The sequence below is a fragment of the Bombina bombina genome, chromosome 5 (genome assembly GCF_027579735.1).
Source record: "Bombina bombina isolate aBomBom1 chromosome 5, aBomBom1.pri, whole genome shotgun sequence".
Taxonomy (NCBI): domain Eukaryota; kingdom Metazoa; phylum Chordata; class Amphibia; order Anura; family Bombinatoridae; genus Bombina; species Bombina bombina.
The window spans coordinates 51,649,742-51,674,018 of record NC_069503.1 but is presented as its reverse complement, the minus strand read 5'-3'; the positions used below and the strand labels follow the sequence as shown (position 1 = coordinate 51,674,018).

Sequence of the window (24,277 nt, the reverse complement as noted above, 5' to 3'; positions counted from 1 at the left end):
TCAATCCGGTGTGAACCGGAAGTAGAACCACTGCTAAACCTGGAGTGCCGTAGCCGTGGGTAGTGAACATAGCATACACTTACACATGCAGATACACACACACACACTACATAGCATATACTTACACATGCAGATACACACACACTACATAGCATACACTTATACAGGCAAATACACACACACTACATAGCATACACTTATGCAGGAAAATACACACACACTACATAGCTTACACTTATACATGCAGATACACACACACACTACATAGCATACACTAAAACATACCTAACACTTGTGCTCTTGATACAAAAGGATTTATCAGACATATAATGTTCCCTTTATATATACAGTATGTGCTATTATCAGTTCTTGTGGCTTCTATTTAACATGAAAACATCTAACAGACATAATATCAAGTTACAGAACATTAGATAAATATTACATACCCAGTATTCATGTAGGTTATAGTAGCCATTTGAATTAAACTGATTATGATCACGTATGTACCGGTTACTGATATTGTGTCTCAAACAAAATCAGTTTCCTCTCAGTAATTCCTCTGGTATATAACATGTACAATGCTAAGCATCTATTGCTATAAGAAAAGGTTTATCCACATGATGTGCACATTAAATATACTGTATCTCCCAGATGTCAATCATTTGAGACTGCTGTTCTGGTTTATATAATTTTCTAACACTCTATTCATATAAAGACTGTAAATATATTTATTTTATCCCATCTGTAAATCAAACGTACAACTCTTAACACTGGCATATTAATAAACAACACTGGGGGTTCTTTGGTGGTGAATAATTGTGTAAACTGGTCAGTATGAGAAAATATTTGTATAGTCCTGTGTGGTGTTTGGATTCTATCACAATGATATGAGAGAAACTGAGATGCACATATATAGAGGAACAAAGGACAGCAGGAGAACACTTCCAATCTTGGGCTTTAATAACTGGGATTTAGAAGTATTATTTACAATAGGATCCTTTTTGATGCTTCTATTTAGAGAGTTTGTCCTCTTTAGGATAATTGTAAAAAGGTTTCTACACTGTGTATATAAAGTTTATTTGTGTGTAAATATTTGGTGTTTTGTGATACCCGATTTCAATAAAAAACCTTTTTTCCCACTTTCTAAACATGTGAAAGGTTTCTTGTGAATCCTTTCATGCTTTTTCAGTTCATTCATTTGTGTAAAACTTTTTCCATACTCTGTACATGTGAAAGGCTTTTCTCCTGTGTGACTCCTTTCATGAGTTTTCAGACTACCCTTTTCTGTAAAACTTTTTCCACACTCTGTACACGTGAAAGGCTTTTCCCCTGTGTGAATCCTTTCATGCTTTTTCAGATCACTCTTTTGTGTAAAACTTTTTCCACACTCTGTACATGTGAAAGGCTTTTCTCCTGTGTGACTCCTTTCATGAGTTTTCAGACTACCCTTTTCTGTAAAACTTTTTCCACACTCTGTACACGTGAAAGGCTTTTCCCCTGTGTGGGTCTTTTTGTGATACATAAGGCATATTTTAGATGTGAAACATTTCCCACACTCTGTACACGTGAAAGGCTTTTCCCCTGTGTGAATCCTTTCATGAGTTTTCAGACTATTTATTTGAGTAAAACTTTTTCCACACTCTGTACACATGAAAGGCTTTTCCCCTGTGTGAATCCTTTCATGAGTTTTCAGACTATTTATTTGAGTAAAACTTTTTCCACACTCTGTACACGTGAAAGGCTTTTCCCCTGTGTGAATCCTTTCATGCTTTTTCAGAAGATCCACTCGTGTAAAACCTTTTCCACACTCTGCACACATGAAAGGCTTTTCCCCTGTGTGAATCCTTTCATGCTTTTTCAGTTCATTCATTTGTGTAAAACGTTTTCCACACTCTGTACATGTGAAAGGCTTTTCTCCTGTGTGATTCCTTTCATGAGCTTTCAGACTACCCTTTTCTGTAAAACATTTTCCACACTCTGTACACGTGAAAGGCTTTTCCCCTGTGTGAATCCTTTCATGCTTTTTCAGATCACTCTTTTGTGTAAAACATTTTCCACACTCTGTACATGTGTAAGGCTTTTCCCCTATGTGAAACCTTTCATGAGTTTTCAGAAGATCCACTCGTGTAAAACCTTTTCCACACTCTGTACACATGAAAGGCTTTTCTCCTGTGTGAATCCTTTCATGAGTTTTCAGATTACTCTTTTGTGTAAAACTTTTTCCACACTCTGTACATGTGAAAGGCTTTTCTCCTGTGTGACTCCTTTCATGAGTTTTCAGACTACCCTTTTCTGTAAAACATTTTCCACACTCTGTACATGTGAAAGGCTTTTCTCCTGTGTGACTCCTTTCATGAGTTTTCAGACTACCCTTTTCTGTAAAACATTTTCCACACTCTGTACATGTGAAAGACTTTCCCCATATGTGAAACCTTTCATGCTTTTTCAGATCACTCATTTGTGTAAAACATTTGCCACACTCAGACAATGTGTGTGGTTTCTCACCTGTGTGAATTTTGTAGTGTTCTAGTAGAGGAGACTTCCATCTAAAGCTTTTCTCACATTCTGTAGATTTGAAAGATTTCTCCTTTGTATGAATCATTTGGCTAGACTGTAGACTTCTCCCTTCTTTAATATGATTTGAAAACTCAGTAAATGTGTGTGGTTTAGCATCTGGGATAATAATTTCACTAGATAAGTCATAAATGTTGTCCTCTTGTTTGATGACTAAATTACTCTCTGTACACAATGATTGCTTCCCAGTTCCTGCCAATTCACAATCTTCTCTAAATATCTGCTGTGATATCCCCAATGTTTGTGAATAGTCATTAGTGTCTAAGACTTTTGGAGTTTGCGGTATCATTCTGATGTTTCCTGTGAAGGATGGATCTGAACTATTCAAGTGTTTGTCTACATAAAAAGAAATTAAATAAAGAAAAATTAGAATGTTTATTCATTTATAATATAATCCATCTCAATAAAAAACATTTTTGTATACTCAAAAAATGTCTTCCATTTTTATTTATTTTTAATTTATTTACCTGTAAATCACAAATTAAAAAGGATAACATAGAATGTAAACATTACTACATCATAGAAAACTAAATTACTGATTACGGATGAAAACAAGTAATAGGGCCGCATTAAACAAGGTGCGTGTGGATAATGTTCACAGCCAGGGAACAAGTACATCTGTATTCTGGGCAAGAGAGGTGGCATCCACCATCCTCATTTAACACTGCACATACAGCCCTGCCCAGCTCATGCTTAACAAGTTGGGTGAGAACCTGATGCCTCAATCATCACAGACTAATCATCAGTGTCAGATGTTTTGAGAGGGTAAGAAGCAGTAACCGTATGATAATCTTTAGCTTTCGGCTGTGGTTCTATTTATACAAACAGCCAAAAACTTTTAGTTTAATAATACTCACTGTAAAATTAAGCACACAAATCAGTGGTGGTTCTGGGGTGGGGAACACTGGGGGAGTTGTGGGTGTTCCACAAATGGGAACAAGGTAGACATAAGTGTAGTTGTGGGTGTTCCATGAGCGAGGTCAGGGCAGGGGAAGGTGGAGTTGCCGGTGTTCTGAGTAATGAACCAGGTCAGGGGGTGAGGTTAGGCTGTTGTTGGACATGATCTGTCTAAAAGAACAGAGGGGGGGAGTAGTCTTTTTTTACCCTACTTCTCAGCCCAATGGAGGTTGCTCCTTCTTTATAACGTCACTGACACAAATGTTCTCAAAGATGCAGATATAAATATAATAGTTTATATTTGTTTAATGAGCGATCTATTCTATTTTCCCAGTAATTAAAGTCAGCATAATATCTATTTTACTCACCTAACACATATGAGTTCATGCTGATAACAGGCTCCAATGTCTGTGCTCAGGAAGAAGGTTCCCTTATTCATTCCAGTTACATCAATACCTGATATCTCTCAGTGGTCTGGCTGTGTCTGTAAAAAGTATATTAAATGGTTTAGACAAATAATAATAAATAATGGTCCTGATTAACTGTATGTATGGTATAATTAAAGGCACACATAACAATTCATGTAATACATATCAGCTGATTAGGTTATTACACATGTGCTGTTGATTCACCACAAGGATGAAGTACAGTTAGCTCTGTAATTGTTATAATTGCCCCTTTAATATGAATATTCCCAGATCTATACAACATAATGGTAGAAAATCTATTTAAGCTGGGCCATATCATATCTTTATAAATATATTATCTTTGTTTTCTATCATTTATTTGAAACAATATTTTCTCCTGAAAGAAATGCTAAAGGGACATAATACTCATATGCTAAATCACTTGAAACTGATGCAGCATAGCTGTAAAAAGCTGACAGGAAAATATCACCTGAGCATCTCTATGTAAAAAAGGAAGATATTTTACCTCACAATCTCCTCAGCTCAGCAGAGTAAGTTCTGTGTAAAAAGTTATACTCAGCTACTCCCAGCTGCAGGTAAAAAAAATAAAAAATGAAGAAATGAACAGCAGCCAATCAGCATCAGCAGTGCTGAGGTCATGAACTCTTTTACTGTGATCTCATGAGATTTCACTTAACTCTCATGAGATTTCATAGTAAGCTGAATAGGGAAATAATATGAGAGTTCACAAGGCTCAACCCCTAAGCTGTCCCAGGACAGACACACTAAAATGCTGCTTAGAAATCTTTAGAATGGGATGTGGCTATTGAGGAACTTTTGAGGTAAAATATCTTTCTTTTTTACATAGAGATGTTCAGGAGATATTTTCTAGTCAGCTTTTAACAGCTATACTGCATCACTTTCAAGTGTTTAAACATTTGGGTATTATGGCCCTTTAAATATCAGTTGTTTAAATATAAGTTAAATTGGATACTGCAGTATTGGTATTGTACTTCCTACTAATTCTCACTGTCAGACATTTTGTATCTGTCATGTGCTCCACCCCCAGTCCTTTAACTTCTCTTGGTCAGTACTGAGCTGTCTTAAATCACAATGCAAGGGGGTGTGGGAGAGATAGGCACATAAATGATAATTTCAATTGTTATCTTGGATAGAGTTAAGAAAATAAAGAATTTTTGTGTTTACATGGAGTGATAATATAATGAGATGTTCTTTTGGCAAATTCAGTCTATTTAAAAGGACCATAAAATACAGAATTACAAAATCAACAGATGCATAATAAAAATACAATGCAACAAAACTTACTATGAATTTAAAGTGATGGTAAAGTTGCAATGTTTTGTGCGCTTATCTAGGTAGCCTATATGTTTATGAACAAAGTCGCTAAGCTTGTTTTGTTTTTTTGTATACTTTCTAAATAATAAATGACTAATCTAAAAAATCTGTGTTACTGTACCTTGCTCCTCCCCCGTTGTACTTCCTGCTCTCATATATGTATAATGTAGAGAGCAGTCCCACCTGCTCTCTACGTCAGCATCTAGGCTCACTCCCAAGACAGTAAGCTTTGCGCATGCGCAAGTCTAATCTCTCAGTCACAATGTAAACAATGAAGCATGCTATTCATTGTTTACTATTGTGCTAGAGAGCTGTGTTCCATATTGTTGCGCTGCGATCGTGATCCCCTTGTCCAAACGAGCATTCAAAATATAAATCAAAATATAAAGTATTAGATGGGAATCCCTAGTATGATTGACGCGCATGCTTTACAGGGAGCGTGCTTTCACTTTGCACGGCTGCAAAATAGCTTGCGCATGCGCTATAGATAAAGTGGGCGGATTAGCTAAAGTCCTGGTCACGTAACGGTCAGGATTTCAACTGGAGGAAAAGGAAAACGTCACAGAAGAAAAATCTATTACACAGAGCTGGGTGGAATACGGGACACTAGGAATTAAATGTTAAAACTGTAAGAACTTTAATGTCATTGATAAAAAAAAAATGATGAATGAAAGTAATATTTTTTTCCCTAAAGCTAGCAAATGCCAGTTTGACCACTGCGCAACTTTACCATCACTTTAAAAAGAGCAGTAGATTGTTTTCTGGTAAATGTAGTTCTGCACCTGTACCATGTGACAGATATCAGCCAATAACAGACTCCTGTACCATGTGACAGCTATCAGCCAGAAATAATAATTTCCCATACACTTTATACTATTTTATACACCGGTAAAACAAGTAATTAGAAACACATTAAAGGGACAGCAAAGTCACAATTAAACTTTTATGATTCAAATTTAAACATCTTTCCAATTTCCTTCTATTATCAAATGTGCTTTATTCCCTTGGGGACCTTTGTGACAAAGCTTATATTGCACTATGGTGCGCTAGCTGCTGATTAGTGGCACATACAAGCTTCTTGTCATTGGCTCACCATATGTGCTCAGCTAGCTCCTAGTAGTGCATTGCTGCTGCTTCAGTAAAGGATACCTAGAGAATGAAGCAAATATAAGTTGGAAAGTTGTTGAAAATTATATGTTCTATTTAAATGATGAAAAACATTTGGGGTTTCTTGTTATTTTAAGGGGAAAACAAATTTACAGGACACTGTCCCTTTAAGTCTGTGATCATGTGACATAAACAGCAGCAGCTGAAGGTGCAGAATACACTTACTAAGGTCTTTACTAACAACAAGAATCAGTCACAGATCAGTGGGATAAACGTTCTGATGATAAACAGGTGCAGCTAATAGAAATAAGAAATGTATTATAAAATAACCTCATTAGAAATAAAATAATATGCAGATCACAAGATATTTATCATTAGATCAGTAAATGTGATGAGACTGATAAAACAGGGCCATAAGCTGAGTGATATTTATTACTGGAGCAAATAGCAGATTCAGACTAAATATTAAATGAAAATGGTTTATCTGGCCTCTACAGTTAATTATAAACCTATAGGGAAATAAGGATTCTAATTGGCTGATACTTAAAAATCTATTGCTCATTGGATAACAGGAACAACCCCCACAAATGTATTATTGGACAGACCTCCTCAAACTTCAAAATGTTGTTTGGTTTTGCTACAAACATTCATTTTACAAAATGCTATAAATCATTATTTATTAAATTGGGCTTTTTAAATTAAAGAACTTAATATTAAATTACTTAACACAGCATGAAAAATATAGAAAACAAATTTTCTATTTAAACTCAGTTGATGTCAGGTTTTGCATATTACCGTTTAGCGAAGCTCTGTAAGTATGAAGTCTCTCTGGTTCCTCCTGTGATATCACTGAGTGTTACACAGATATTTATACTAATGTGGGAGTGTCACCTTTCTCTGTGTGACTCACATGAGTACAACTTGTCAGTTGGGAGACAAAGAGAGGGTCACACCTGGACTTTTGTTCTCATATAGATGTATATTGTCCCCTCTGGTGTCACATGAATACAGAGTCCCTGCCTCCCCCTCAGGTGTGATTATCATATGGATAAGTAAGGAGGAAACAAACTGTTTATTTAAATGTGAGAGATTTTTCTGTTGTGTCCTAAACTATCTCAGGATACAGCATTATATTATGTTTTTATTGATGGGAATTGTTATTTTACATAATTTAGTTGCAAACAGAAATATAATATTAACCTGTTATTAGATACATGTGAGATACAATGCTGAGTATTTCAGTACTAATAATTTAACCCTTTTATTATTTGTTCACTAACTGTATAATCTAATGTTTATTTTTCTAATCTTTCTAGCATACATTATCTTTTATATACACACACACACAGTATCCCACAAAAGTGAATACACTCCTCACATTTATGTAAATATTTTATTATATATTTCATGTAACAACACTGAAGAAATGACACTTTGCTACAATGTAAAGTAGTGAGTGTACAGCCTGTATAACAGTGTAAATTTGCTGCCCCCTCAAAATAACTCAACACACAGCATTACTGAACAAACAAAAAGGGGTTGCAATAGCACTACACACATAAAGAGGGGGTGCCCTATATGGCTTATATTAGGGTTTACCTTGTGGGCTGGAGTGCTTGTGCATGGGTACAATTAGCAACAGAAAGTCAAAAATAAATTTGACTAAAAAGTATGCACTTTTACAGCACTTCCATCTCCCCTAGTCTGTCTGACATCATTTTCTAGGAAGTGGAAAACTTATTCAAAATTAAAACAACTTTTATTACAAAAATAACTCTTAAAGGGACAGTCTACCATAGAATTGTTATTGTTTTAAAAGATAGATAATCCCTTTATTACCCATTCCCCGGTTTTGCATAACCAACACTTATATTAATATACTTTTTACCTCTGTGATTACCTTGTATCTAGGAACCTTCTTCCAGCCCCCTGATCACATGACTGTGACTGTTTATTATCTATTGTCTTAAATTTAGCTTTGTTTTGTGCTAAATCTTAAATAACCCCCTGTGCCTGAACACAGTGTTATCTATATAGCCCACGTGTACTTTCTGTCTCTTTGTGTTGAAAAGAGATTTAAAAAGCATGTGATAAGAGGCAGCCCTCAAAGGCTTAGAAATTAGCATATGAGCCTACCTATGTTTAGTTTAAACTAAGAATACCAAGAGAAAAAAGCAAATTTGATGATAAAAGTTAATTTGGAAAGTTAATTAAAATTAAAAGTCCTATCTGAATAATGAAAGTTTAATTTATACTAGACTGTCCCTTTAAAACCAAGAAATGTGAAATCTAAAATTACAAAGAGAATTTAAGAATGCATTATCATGATGTGGTTGAGCACCGGGTTATTCTTGAACAATCACTGCGATTTCATACCATATGAAGCGTGTCAGACCCCAATGTGTTATAGAATAAAAGTATACCGTTTCTTATAAAGTACTTATAACCTGGGTGGATAGTATTAGACTGTTTTTGCACCGTAGTCTGGTAACACACAGAATACATAGGGGTGAAGTGATTAGAACATACGTGTTCTTGAGCCTATATAAAATGAAATAAGTCAGGATTTTAAACAGCAGCAAAACTCTGTTGTCTACAAAATAATATCTCACCAGCAAGGTTTATAAGATAGAAAAAAGATAATGATCTATCCTGGTCAATAGATGGAATCCTGCACACCTTTAACAAACTTCCCAAAGGTTTATAGAACTACGTACCAATTTAAGGTGGCACAAATACTTGCTGATTCCTCTTTCAGAAAAAAAGTAAAAAAAAGTAAATTTATGCTTACCTGATAAATTGATTTCTTCTATGATACGACAAGTCCACGGATTCATCCTTTACTTGTGGGATATTATCCTCCTGCTAACAGGAAGTGGCAAAGAGCACCACAGCAAAGCTGTCTATATAGCTCCTCCCTTGACTCCACCCCCCAGTCATTCGACCAAAGGTATAGGAAGAAAAAGGAGAAACTAAAAGGTGCAGAGGTGGCTGAAGTTTTAAATAAAAAAATATAATCTGTCTTAAATTGACAGGGCGGGCCGTGGACTTGTCGTATCATAGAAGAAATCAATTTATCAGGTAAGCATAAATTTACTTTTCTTCTATAAGATACGGATTCATCCTTTACTTGTGGGATACAATAACAAAGCTACAGGACACGGATGAACGGGAGGGACAAGACAGATACCTAAACATCAGGCACCACTGCTTGAAGAACTTTTTTCCCAATAACCGCCTCCGAAGAAGCAAAAGTATCAGCATCGTTTTTAAAAGCACATGTGGAAGCCACCGCTCTGGTAGAATGAGCTGTAATCCTTTCAGGAGGCTGCTGTCCAGCAGTCTCGTATGCTAAACGGATGATGCTTTTCAGCCAAAAAGATAGAGAGGTAGCCATAGCTTTTTGACCTCTACGCTTTCCAGAATAGACAACAAACAAAGATGGAAATCCTTGGTCGCTTGCAAGTAAAACTTCAAGGCACGAACCACGTCCAAGTTATGTAACAGACGCTCCTTCTTAGAAGAAGGGTTAGGACACAGAGAAGGAACAACAATTTTCTGATTAATATTCTTATTAAAAACAACCTTAGGAAGGAATCCAGGTTTAGTACGCAAAACAACCTTATCCGAATGGAATATAAGATAAGGCGAGTCGCATTGTAACGCAGATAGCTCAGAAACTCTTCGAGCAGAAGAGATAGCAACTAAAAACAGAACTTTCCAAGATATAAGTTTAATATCTATGGAATGCATAGGTTCAAACAGAACCCCTTGAAGAACATTAAGAACTAAATTCAAACTCCATGGCGGAGCAACAGGTTTAAACACAGGCTTAATTCTAACCAAAGCCTGACAAAACGACAGAACATCTGGGACATCTGCCAGACGCTTGTGTAGTAAGATTGACAAAGCAGAAATTTGTCCCTTTAAGGAACTAGCCGATAACCCCTTCTGCAATCCTTCTTGGAGAAAGGACAAAATCCTAGGAATCCTGATCTTACTCCATGAGTAGCCTTTGGATTCGCACCAATAAAGATATTTACGCCATATCTTATGATAAATTTTCCTAGTGACAGGCTTTCGAGCCTGAATCAAGGTATCTATGACCGACTCAGAGAATCCCCGCTTAAATAAAATCAAGCGTTCAATCTCCAGGCAGTCAGCCGCAGAGAAACTAGATTTGGATGTTGGAACGGACCCTGAATGAGAAGGTCCTGTCTCAGTTGCAGCTTTCACGGTGGCAGAGATGACATTTCCACCAGATCTGCATACCAAGTCCTGCGTGGCCATGCAGGTGCTATCAAGATTACCGAAGCCCTATCCTGTTTGATTCTGGCAATCAGATGAGGAAGGAGAGGAAAAGGAGGAAACACATAAGCCAGGTTGAACGACCACGGTACTGCTAGAGCACCTATCAGTACTGCTTGAGGATCCCTTGCTCTTGACCCGTAACAAGGAAGTTTGGCATTCTGACAAGATGCCATCAGATCCAATTCTGGTGATCCCCATTGATGAATCAATTGTGCAAACACCTCCGGATGGAGCTCCCACTCCCCTGGATGAAAAGTCTGACGACTTAGAAAATCCGCTTCCCAGTTCTCCACTCCTGGGATATAGATTGCTGATAGATGGCAAGAGTGATTCTCTGCCCATCAAATTATTTTAGAAACCTCTATCATCGCTAGAGAACTCTTTGTTCCCCCTTGATGATTGATATATGCTACAGTCGTGATATTGTCCGACTGGAATCTTATGAATTTGGCCGAAGCCAGCTGAGGCCATGCCTGAAGCGCGTTGAATATCGCTCTCAGTTCTAGAATATTTATTGGAAGGAGGGCCTCCTCCTGAGTTCACACACCCTGAGCCTTCAGGGAATTCCAGACTGCACCCCAGCCCAATAGGCTGGCGTCCGTCGTCACTATGACCCATGCTGGCCTGCAGAAGCACATTTCCTGGGACAGATGATCCTGTGACAACCACCAAAGAAGAGAGTCTCTGGTCTCTTGATCCAGATTTATCTGAGGAGATACATTTGCATAATCCCCATTCCACTGTCTGAGCATGCATAGTTACAGTGGTCTGAGATGCAAATGAGCAAACGGAACTATGTCCATTGCTGCTACCATTAGTCTGATTACCTCCATACACTGAGCCACTGACGGCCGAGGAATGGAATGAAGTGCTCGGCAAGTGGTTAAGATCTTTGATTTTCTGAACTCCGTCAGAAAAATTTTCATGTCAACCGAGTCTATCAGAGTTCCTAGGAATGGAACTCTTGTAAGAGGAAAAAGTGAACTCTTCTTTATGTTCACCTTCCACCAGTGAGATCTTAGAAAAGCCAACACGATGTCCGTGTGAGATTTGGCTAGATGGTAAGTTGATGCCTGAATCAAAATATCGTCCAGACAGGGCGCCACTGCTATGCCCCGCGGCCTTAGAACCACCAGAAGGGACCCTAGCACCTTTGTGAAAATTCTGGGAGCTGTGGCCAACCCGAAAGGAAGGGCCACAAACTGGTAATGTTTGTCCAGGAAGGCGAACCTGAGAAACTGGTGATGATCTTTGTGGATCGGAATGTGAAGATACGCATCCTTCAAGTCCACGGTGTTCATATATTTACCCTCCTGGATCATTGGTAAAATTGTTCGTATGGTCTCCATCTTGAACGATGGGACTCTGAGAAATTTGTTTAGACTTTTGAGATCTAAAATCGGTCTGAAGGTTCCCTCTTTTTTGGGAACCACGAACAGATTTGAGTAAAACCCCTGTCCCTGTTCTAGTTTTGGGACTGGACAGATTACACCCATGGTATAGAGGTCTTCTACACAGTGTAAGAACACCTCTCTTTTTGTCTGGTCTACAGACAAACGTGAAAGATGAAATCTCCCTCTTGGGAGAAAATCTCTGAATTCTAGTCGATACCCCTGGGTCACAATTTCTAATGCCCAGGGATCCTGAACGTCCCTTGCCCAAGCCTGAGCAAAGAGAGAAAGTCTGCCCCCTACTAGATCCGGTCCCGGATTGGGGGCTGCCCCTTCATGCCGTCTTGGTAGCAGCAGCTGGCTTCTTGGCCTGTTTAACTTTATTCCAGGTCTGGTTCGGTCTCCAGACTGACTTGGATTGTGAAAAATTCCCCTCCTGCTTTGTGGCGGAGGAGGAAGTAGAGGGTCCACCTTTAAAGTTTCGAAAGGAACGAAAATTATTTTGTTTAGCCCTCATTTTAACAGTCTTGTCCTGAGGAAGGGCATGACCCTTACCTCCAGTCATTTCGGAAATGATTTCCTTTAGTTCAGGCCCGAATAGGGTTTTACCTTTATTTATTTATTTTTATTTATAAAATATTTTACCAGGAAGGATACATTGAGATTTCTCTCGTTTTCAAGTATGTCCTGGGACCACAAAACATTGCATTGATAGAATAGGGTACAATAAAATACAAAAACAATAATAATACACAATATATGCAAACATTTAACATAGAACTGGTACGAAATATTTAATCAACCATGACAGGAGAATTCTGTTTTGAGATATGTATAGAGGGATCTCTTAAAGGATTTTAGGCTTGGGGAAGTTTTTAAAGTGTGGGGGAGGTCATTCCATAATTGTGGTGCTCTGTAGCAAAAGGAGGATCGAGCTGCTTTCTTTTTGTATTGAGGCAAGCTAAATAATGTGCCGTTATTGGATCGGAGGTTATAGGAGGTGGGAATAGCAGGGGAGAGCATTCTGCTCAGGTAGGGTGGGAGCTTCCCAGAAAGGCTCTTAAAGACAAGGCAGGAAAGATGGAGGGTGCGTCTGGATTCAAGCGACAGCCAGTTTAGTTCTTTTAGCATGTCACAATGGTGTGTCATGTAGTTACATTGTAGCACAAAGCGGCAGAACGAGTTATACAATGTATTTAGTTTATTAAGGTGAGTTTGCGGAGCAGGTGCATATACTATGTCCCCGTAATCCAAGATAGGCATCAGCATTTGCTGTACAATCTTTTCCTTTACTGTAGGGCTGAGGCAGGATTTGTTTCTGTACAGGGCACCTAGTTTTGGGTAAAGTTTAGAGCCAAGTTTTTCTATGTGGAGGCCAAAAGATAGATTGGGGTCTAACAACATACCTAAGTATTTAAAAGAGTGGACTGCGGTCAGCGTGCAATTGGATTTTGTTTTGACGCGAAGATGGGAATTTTGTAATTTTTGTAATTTAGGTCCCGTTCCAAAGATCATTGTGACAGTTTAATCAGTGTTTAGGAAGAGTTTGTTTTTCGAGATCCACTTTTCTACCTCTGTGAACTGGTCTTTAAGCACTGCTTCAAGCTGCGGCAGATCAGATTTGTTTGCATAGATTACCGTGTCGTCTGCGTACATGTGTACAGTTGAAGATTTGCAGACATTAGGCAAATAATTTATAAATAATGTGAATAGTAGGGGGCCGAGAATGGAACCTTGGGGAACACCACACGTGACTGGGAGAGGGAGGGAGTCACTGTTAGAAACAGAGACATATTGTGATCGATCCGATACATATGATTTAAACCAGGTTAACGGGCGATCAGCAATACCAGAGTCTTTTAGTTTGAGAAGTAGTATGTCATGGTCCACTGTGTCAAAAGCCTTTGCAAAATCAAGGAAAATAGCTCCAGTTAGGTCTCCTTGTTCCATGCCAGTTTGGATGTCGTTGCAAACTTTTAGGAGGGCAGTTGTAGTGGAGTGATTCGGTCGAAAACCTGATTGATCAGGGGTCAGATAGTTAGAAAGTTGTTAATACTCGCATAATTGCGTATGGACGTATTTTTCTAAGATTTTTGACAATACTGGGAGCAATGATATAGGGCGATAGTTAGAAACCAAGGTTAACTCCCCACTTTTATGAATAGGCACTACTCTTGCAGTTTTCCAGAGTTTGGGTATATATCCACACATCAAGGATTCGTTAATTAGGGTTGTGACAGGCTTAGCAATTGCCGGCGCACTGAGCTTCAACAGCATTGCTGGGATTTGATCAGGTCCAGACTGGTTTTTCATTTTTAGATTATTGAGGTGTTTCTTAATGACATTGAAGGGTACAGGTCTAAAATTGAACTTCTCTATATTGGGTCTTTGCTGTTTTAGTGGGGCCTGATACACGTTTGTAGCTTCAGGATGCGTGTCATTTATTAGTTTGTCAATCAGGGTGGTGGAGCATCCGACAAAATAATTGTTAAAGGCATTTGCTACTTCTAAGGGGAGTTGCAGGTTTTGGTTATCCACATTGACAGTGGAGGGTTGGGAGTGGATTGGTGGATTTTGTAAGTTATTTATGAGTTTCCAAAACTTTCTAGGGTTAGATATATTATTGTTCAGATTTTCACAGAAATATTGTGCCTTAGCCAATTTTGTTTGTTTAGTACATATATTTTGCCATTGTCTATATACACAGTGATCATTCATAGAGCCAGTATGCTTGAACTTTGACCACAATGAATCCCGAAATTGGTACATTTGAATGAGGTCAGCTGTGATCCAGTTCAAGTGTGCTCCTTTTACTCTCACCTTACGCAGCGGTGCATGTAAATTCCAAACTTGTAGGAGTTCAGACTGAAAGAATTCAACTGCAGAGTCTAGATCTGGGATTAGGTTTATCTGTGCCAGGGGAGGTTCTTGATGTCATTTAGAAATGATTGAAGATTACATTTTTTGAAGGACCTGGTGATTTTAACCTTGGGAGAGGATTTAGTAGCCTTTATTTTGCGCACACAGTACACTAAGCAGTGGTCACTGAAATTGTTAGGGAGAACACCTGCCTCCTGGATTCGGTTGGGAGAAGTGGAGAGAATCCAGTCGAGCAGGGTATGATTATGGCTTTTGATGTTTATGCGAGTTGGGGAGGAGATTAATTGCGTTAGCTGCAAAGATTTAAACAGTGAGTGACAACTGTTATTTTTTGGATTCAGCCAATCAATGTTAAAATCTCCAAAAACCAAAATTTCACTTTTTGGGTTTTGAGTTATGGATTCACTAAGGAGCTGTGCTATGTCCGAAATGGAATGCACAGGGGAGCTAGGTGGGCGGTAGATTCCTGCAACAATGATTGATTTACTGCACGGGATCTCAATTTTGCCAGAAAGGAAATCAAAGGTGGCAGGAGAGCTAGATTTTTGTATGGGGTGAACTTTGTGGAATTGTCAACATAAATTACAATGCTGCCTCCTCTCTCTGTCAATTCTATGTCATGAATATCCATGTAAAAGAACGTAGGGGGCGCCCTATCAGGAATATCGGGTACTATATAGGTGATAATTACCCAATTGATAAAATCCCCTCAGTGAGGATAATACTATGTCTAGAGAGTATATATATATATATATATATATATATATGTATATAAACACACAGACCTCCTAGAGGGAGGACAAAATATGGCAGTAAGTGTTATATGTAAACAGTATTATTAATGGTGATGTAGTAACTCCCATATACCTCCTAGGAGAAAGATGTAAAAAAGATATATAACCAGCCAAAATACAGAAATATACAAAATTCCAACACTCTAGTGTGGAGTATACAAAATTCCAACACTCTAGTGTGGAGTAACCACTGAGTAGATATGTGAGTCCAATTAGTGGAAGACAGTAGGTCCTATGATGATGATGGTGGTATAGGTGATATATAGTCACTGGGATGAGTACAGGCAGCTATCTGTGAAGATCCAGGCCGGGATCCAGAACAGCAATCTAAGAGGACAAGAAGAAACAGAAGCGCCACATGGCCCAATATTGTCTGGTCCAGAAAATAAATATGTGTGAATATTCAGTGTAAACTCACATTTAGAAAAGCACCTCAGTTGGTGCTATTGCAGCAGTCTGGGATTTCTATTAGTCACCCAGGAGACCAAATTCCGTTGTGGATGTGATGTCTAGATGAACAACACAAAGGGACAAAGGTGCCTATATGGCCTAGTATTGTCTTGACAAATATGAGTTAATAAGTTATTAAGATGGGTACTCACATTTGTTGTAGCATCTCCTTTGATGCTATAGAGGCAGAATGGGATCAATATGGTCACCCACCAGACTTAATCATGTGTTTGCAGGATACCAGATAAACCAGGAGCCTCCAGTGATTCAGGGAGAGGCCATATAGGCACCTTTGTCCCTTTGTGTTGTTCATCTAGACATCACATCCACAACGGAATTTGGTCTCCTGGGTGACTAATAGAAATCCCAGACTGCTGCAATAGCACCAACTGAGGTGCTTTTCTAAATGTGAGTTTACACTGAATATTCACACATATTTATTTTCTGGACCAGACAATATTGGGCCATGTGGCGCTTCTGTTTCTTCTTGTCCTCTATGAATATCCATGTATTGCAATGGCAGAGTCAGGTATTTTTGCAGTTAGCCATGATTCAGAGATCACAATGATTTTTGGCTTGTATTGTAAACACCAAGCTTGCAGTGCATCGATTTTTGGAAGTAAGCTGCGGATATTACAGTGCACAAAGGAGAGGCCTCTTTTAGCTGGAAGGCTAGTAATGGAATTTGCTGGGGGACCAGGGTTAGACTGTACATCATTTGCAAGGGCAAGTAGCATAAGGAATAGGAATTTGGACATAGTTTTTGTTTGGCTATATAGTGAATGGCATACTTTAGAATTTTGTGAGGTGGGGGTAGAAGGGCTATTTTTTATAACTCTCCACCAGCATTCAGCAGTTAAGTTACAGCCACAGAGCAGGCCATGGTGTATGATAATTTGTTTTCCAGTTTGAGGTGGGTGCTTATGGCGGTAATGAAGTGAACAAAATTGGAGTGAGAAAAGGGTTGTCACAAATATCAGTATGGTCATATTTTGATACATGTTAGTGCTATGAGGTGTGAGGTGTGTAGATGAAAATAAAACAAAAATAGTACAATATAAAAAAGAAATATATATATATATATATATATATATATATATATATTCACACACTATCGATGTGGGATATATAGCTATTTGTAGGGAGAGAGGGTATGTATTCTAAAGGGTTAAGTGAATGGAAGGATGTGCTGATTAGTGTTTGCAGCTGGCAGTTTAGGAGAATGAAAGTTGTGTGGGAGACTATCTATAAATGGGGGAATGAACCTGGGGTGGGTGAGGGGCAGGGAGGGAGGGTAACTATCTTCCAAAGACTACCTAAAGCAGAGGGCTGTGTCAGCTGAAATGGGTCTGTGAATGTTCTTTAAAGACTTGTTGCAAGTATACTTTAAAATTCAGCTGAAGCAGAGGGCTGTGTCAGCTGAAGTGGGTCTGTGAATGTTCTTTAAAGACTTGTTGCAAGTATACTTTAAAATTCAGCTGAAGCAGAGGGCTGTGTCAGCTGAAGTGGGTCTGTGAATGTTCTTTAAAGACTTGTTGCAAGTATACTTTAAAATTCAGCTGAAGCAGAGGGCTGTGTCAGCTGAAATGGGTCTGTGAATGTTCTTTAAAGACTTGTTGTAAGTATACTTTAAAATTCAGCTGAAGCAGAGGGCTGTGTCAGCTGAAGTGCGTCTGTGAATGTTCTTTAAAAGGAATAGCTAAAAGTTTAGATTTTGATGACACATCAGCAGACCAAGACTTAAGCCATAACGCTCTATGCGCTAAAATGGCAAAGCCTGCATTTTTAGCCACTAATTTAGCCATTTGAAAAGCGGCATCGGTAATAAAAGAATTAGCTAGCTTGAGAGCCTTAATTCTATCCAAAATATCATCTAATGGGGTCTCCACCTTAAGAGACTCATCTAGAGCCTCAAACCAAAAAGCTGCTGCAGTAGTAACTGGAACAATGCACGCTATAGGTTGTAGAAGAAAACCCTCATGAATAAACATTTTCTTTAAAAGACCCTCTAATTTTTTATCCATAGGATCTTTGAAAGCACAACTGTCCTCAATAGGTATAGTTGTACGCTTAGCCAGGGTAGAAACAGCTCCCTCCACCTTAGGGACCGTCTGCCAGGAATCCCAAATGGTGTCAGATATAGGAAACATTTTCTTAAACGTAGGAGGGGGAGAGAACGGAATGCCTGGTCTGTCCCATTCCTTAGTAACAATGTCTGAAATCCTCTTAGGGACTGGAAAAACATTAGTGTAAGTAGGGACCTCTAGATATTTATCCATTTTACACAATTTCTCTGGTGGTATTACAATAGGGTCACAATCCTACAGAGTAGCTAAAACCTCCTGGAGTAACAGACGGAGGTGTTCAAGCTTAAATTTAAAGGCCGTTACGTCCGAGTCTGTTTGAGGGAACACATTTCCTGAGTCTGAAAGCTCTCCCTAAGACAGCAATTCCCCTACCCCAGCTCAGAACACTGTGAGGGTACATCAGAGATGGCCAATAAAGCATCAGAGGGCTCAGCATTTACTCTAATACTGGACCTACTGCGCCTACCCTGTAACCCTGGCAGTTTAGATAATACCTCTGTAAGGGTAGTAGACATAACTGCAGCCATATCTTGTAGGGTAAAAGAATTAGACGCACTAGAAGTACTTGGCGTCGCTTGAGTGGGCGTTAAAGGTTGTGACACTTGGGGAGAATTGGATGGCATAACCTGATTCTCTTCAGACTGAGAATCATCCTTAGACATACTTTTATCACTTAAAATATGTTCTTTGCAATGTAAGGCCCTTGCAGTACCCGCCGGTTCTGAAATACCACAGTCTCTCCAGAAAAAAAATGACTGAACATACCTCAATGCTTGTAGCATGAAAAACGTTCCCCACACTGAAGCTTCTCAAGTACTCCTCAGCCATTCTGTGGGAACTCCTCTGGATCTTAGGTTCCTCCCTACAAAGCAGCCATGTCATGTAACACACAATACTTGCAGCTATACAAATGGCATGAGCCAGACACCATGGGGGGAGCTTTATAATATTGCCAGTAATTAATGCAAACGTCAGAATTCACACACTGGTAGCGCCAAGTGCAAACACCTTGCACATCAATAGAAAATAAAATGCAATGCATGCACTGGTGTCTTTAGTACTAGATACAGAACTGCACAATGTCAGACCACACACAGCCCAACCACTATAGTGTAATGTTACACCGAGATATTTCTGTCACAGCCTCAGTCCCCATACATAATACTATAAGTGACATTGTGCAGTTCTGTATCTAGTGTAACACTGAATAATGAAAGAAATGTATTAGGTTTAATGTCCCTTTAAAACTGACCCTGCTACACATCTGCCCCTAGTTAGTCTGAGCAGGGGTGATAAGATCATGTAAAACAATACAAGTGTTGCTAACAAACTAACATAACAACCCTTTGTCTACTCTGTAACAAGGCTCCTATAAATAAGGCAAACTATGTGGGGATATTAGTTACTGTGCATCCCTCTGCGCTAGCTACTGTGCACCCCTCTGCGCTAGCTACTGTGCACCTCTAGATAAAGCAGGGCTGATAATGTGCGCTTTGGGGGCACAGTGTGTATTAACCCTTCACTGAAACAGAAAGCAGCACAGTGTGTATTAACCCTTCACTGAAACCGAAAGCAGCACAGTGTGTATTAACCCTTCACTGAAACAGAGAGCCACACAGTAACTATTAACCCTTCACTAGCATAGAGAGCAGCACAGTGTGTATTAACCCTTCACTGACATAGAGAGCAGCACAGTGTGTATTAACCCTTCACTAGCACACAAAGCAGCACAGTGTGTATTAACCCTTCACTAGCACAGAGAGCAGCACAGTGTGTATTAACCCTTCACTAGTACAGAGAGCAGCACAGTGTGTATTAACCCTTCACTAGAACAGAGAGCAGCACAGTGTGTATTAACCCTTCACTGGCACAGAGAGCAGCACAGTGTGTATTAATCCTTCACTAGCACAGAGAGCAGCACAGTGTGTATTAACCCTTCACTAGCACAGAGAGCAGCACAGTGTGTATTAACCCTTCACTAGCACAGAGAGCAGCACAGTGTGTATTAACCCTTCACTAGCACAGAGAGCAGCACAGTGTGTATTAACCCTTCACTAGCACAGAGAGCAGCACAGTGTGTATTAACCCTTCACTAGCACAGAGAGCAGCACAGTGTGTATTAACCCTTCACTAGCACAGAGAGCAGCACAGTGTGTATTAATCCTTCACTAGCACAGAGAGCAGCACAGTGTGTATTAACCCTTCACTAGCACAGAGAGCAGCACAGTGTGTATTAACCCTTCACTAGCACAGAGAGCAGCACAGTGTGTATTAACCTTTCACTAGCACAGAGAGCAGCACAGTGTGTATTAACCTTTCACTAGCACAAAGGAGTCTGGCTGCAGACTGGAGCCCCACTCTAGACAGGAAACATGTGACCTCCACTTTTTTTTAATCAACTTTAATGTAACAAACAACCTTTAGACAATCATTCTGAAAACGAAACATTTTGCAGCTTTCTTGTATTAGGTTCAGTGTCCCTTTAATGTTCATTCACAGTGGATTATGCTGATTGTCATTTATAAGGTAATCACTGTGACTGTCATTTATAAGGTAATCACTGTGACTGTCATTTATAAGGTAACCACTGTGAGTGTCATTTATAAAGTAACCACTGTGACTGTCACTTATAAGGTAACCACTGTGAGTGTCATTTATAAAGGTAATCACTGTGATTGTCATTTATAAAGTAACCACTGTGACTGTCATTTATAAGTTAACCACTGTGACTGTCATTTATAAGGTAATCACTGTGACTGTCATTTATAAAGTAATCACTGTGACTGTCATTTATAAAGTAACCACTGTGACTTTCATTTATAAAGTAATCACTGTGACTGTCATTTATAAAGTAACCACTGTGACTGTCATTTATAAGGTAACCACTGTGACTGTCATTTATAAAGTAACCACTGTGACTGTCATTTATAAGGTAACCACTGTGACTTTCATTTATAAAGTAACCACTGTGACTGTCACTTATAAGGTAATCACTGTGACTGTCATTTATAAGGTAATCACTGTGACTGTCATTTATAAGGTAACCACTGTGACTGTCATTTATAAGGTAATCACACTGCGGTGAAGTTGGTTTCATATTGGAGATTCAACAGACATTCGGCTCTTCAAAAAGCAATAACTTTTTAAAGAATCATGTCACAACTATAATGATTGTATATTCTTGGTCGTGGTGGGATGTGGAATGTTGCACACCCTGAAAGTTGCACACCCTTTATTTTTTCAAAAAAAAAATTTCAAAATTTGAAATTTTCATTTTTCTCTAAATTTAAAAACTGCAATAACTCTTGAAATAATCATGTCACTGCTATAATGATTGTATATTCTTGATCATGGGGGGATGGGGAACGTTGCACACCCTTTAGTTTTTCAAAATTTCATCTTCAAAAGTTGAAATTTACATTTTTCTCTAAATTTAAAAACTGCAATAACTCTTGAAATGATCATGTCACTACTAAAATTATTGTGTATTAACCCTTTACTAGCACAGAGAGCAGCACAGTGTGTATGAACCCTTCACTAGCACAGTGTGTATTAACCCTTCACTAGCACAGAGAGCAGCACAGTGTGTATTAACCCTTCACTAGCACAGAGAGCAGCATAGAGTGTATTAACCCCTTCACTAGCACAGAGAGCAGCACAGTGTGTATTAACCCTTCACTAGCAAAGAGAGCAGCAGTGTGTATTAACCCTTCACTAGCACAGAGAGCTGCACAGTGTGTATTAACCCTTCACTAGCACAGAGAGCAGCACAGTGTGTATTAACCCTTCACTAGCCCAGAGAGCAGCACAGTGTGTATTAACCCTTCACTAGCACAGAGAGCTGCACTGTGTGTATTAACCCTTCACTAGCACAGAGAGCTGCACTGTGTGTATTAACCCTTCACTAGCACATAGAGCAGCACATAGTGTATTAACCCTTCACTAGCACACAGAGCAGCACAGTATGTATTAACCCCTTCACTTGCACAGAGAAGCAGTGTGTATTAACCCCTTCAATAGCAGAGAGCACATTGTACATTAACCCCTTCACTAGCACAGTGAGCAGCACAGTATGTATTAACCCCTTCACTAGCACAGAGAGCAGCACAGTATGCATTAACCCCTTCACTAGCACAGAGAACAGCACAGTATGCATTAACCCCTTCACTAGCACAGAGAGCAGCACAGTGTGTATTAACCCTTCACTAGCACAGAGAGCACATTGTACATTAACCCCTTCACTAGTACAGAGAGCAGCACAATGTGTATTAACCCCTTCACTAGCACAGAGAGCAGCACAGTATGTATTAACCCCTTCACTAGCACAGAGAGCACATTGTACATTAACCCCTTCACTAGCACAGTGAGCAGCACAGTGTGTATTAACCCTTCACTAGCACAGAGGGCAGCACAGTGTGTATTAACCCCTTCACTGGCACAGAGAGCAGCACAGTGTGTATTAACCCTTCACTGGCACAGAGAGCAGCACAGTGTGTATTAACCCTTCACTAGCACAGAGAGCAGCACAGTGTGTATTAACCCTTCCCTAGCACAGAGATCAGCACAGTGTGTATTAACCCCTTCACTGGCACAGAGAGCAGCACAGTGTATATTAACCCCTTCACTAGCACAGAGAGCACATTGTACATTAACCCCTTCACTAGCACAGAGAGCAGCACAATGTGTATTAACCCCTTCACTAGCACAGAGAGCAGCACAGTGTGTATTAACCCCTTAACTGGCACAGAGAGCAGCACAGTGTGTATTAACCCCTTCACTAGCACAGAGAGCACATTGTACATTAACCCCTTCACTAGCACAGTGAGCAGCACAGTGTGTATTAACCCTTCACTAGCACAGAGGGCAGCACAGTGTGTATTAACCCTTCACTAGCACAGAGAGCAGCACAGTGTGTATTAACCCCTTCACTATCACAGTGAGCAGCACAGTGTGAATTAACCCTTCACTAGCACAGAGAGCAGCACAGTGTGTATTAACCCCTTCACTATCACAGTGAGCAGCACAGTATGCATTAACCCTTCACTAGCACAGAGAGCAGCACAATGTGTATTAACCCTTCACTAGCACAAAGAGAAACAGCACTTACTATCCCATTGCCTGGCACAAGCAGGTAAATAACATACAATAAAAGAACAACATTTATAATAATAATTATAAACTTTTTATCAAGACTAGAAAGTGACTAAAATATTTTATCACACAATACACACAGCCTGACTCACTCACCCAGCAGCAGCTGCACAGGAAGTAAATGGGAGGGGAACAAAGGTCAGTTCAATACTGAACTACATCTCCCAGAATACACGCAGAGAAGTCACATGTTAAGCAGTAGCCAATCAGACAAAAGAAAATATGCAACCAATTTTAAAGACAAATTGGATGCTTTTTAACATTGTTTAAATGCTGCAAATTCATAAAATGAGTAACTGAGCAGATTGTCACTGTCATATCCTCTACTGGTACATTACAGCTACACTATATACATAAAGCTACACAATATATATTAGCACTTTCACTAGCACTGAGCACATTGTCACTGTCATCCTCTACTAGTGCATTACAGCTGCACTATATACATAAAGCTACACAATATATATTAGCACTTTCACTAGCACTGAGCACATTGTCACTGTCATATCCTCTACTAGTGCATTACAGCTACACTATATACATAAAGCTACACAATATATATTAGCACTTTCACTAGCACTGAGCACATTGTCACTGTCATATCCTCTACTAGTGCATTACAGCTACACTATATACATAAAGCTACACAATATATATTAGCACTTTCACTGGCACTGAGCACATTGTCACTGTCATATCCTCTACTAGTGCATTACAGCTACACTATATACATAAAGCTACACAATATATATTAGCACTTTCACTAGCACTGAGCACATTGTCACTGTCATATCCTCTACTGGTGCATTACAGCTACACTATATACATAAAGCTACACAATATATATTAGCACTTTCACTAGCACTGAGCAC

At 39.2% G+C, this 24,277-nt stretch overlaps 1 protein-coding gene across 1 annotated transcript; it reads right to left on the bottom strand.

The window, feature by feature from the left end:
* Nucleotides 1-298: 298 nt before the first annotated feature.
* On the bottom strand, nt 299-23,533 carry LOC128659823 (gastrula zinc finger protein XlCGF26.1-like). The gene is made up of 3 exons (XM_053713396.1): nt 23,502-23,533; nt 3,840-3,955; nt 299-2,910 (listed from the first exon to the last, which is right to left on the bottom strand). The coding sequence occupies exons 2-3, from the start codon at nt 3,856-3,858 to the stop codon at nt 1,076-1,078; spliced, it is 1,854 nt and encodes a 617-aa protein (XP_053569371.1). The 5' UTR covers nt 3,859-3,955; nt 23,502-23,533; the 3' UTR covers nt 299-1,075.
* Nucleotides 23,534-24,277: the final 744 nt, after the last annotated feature.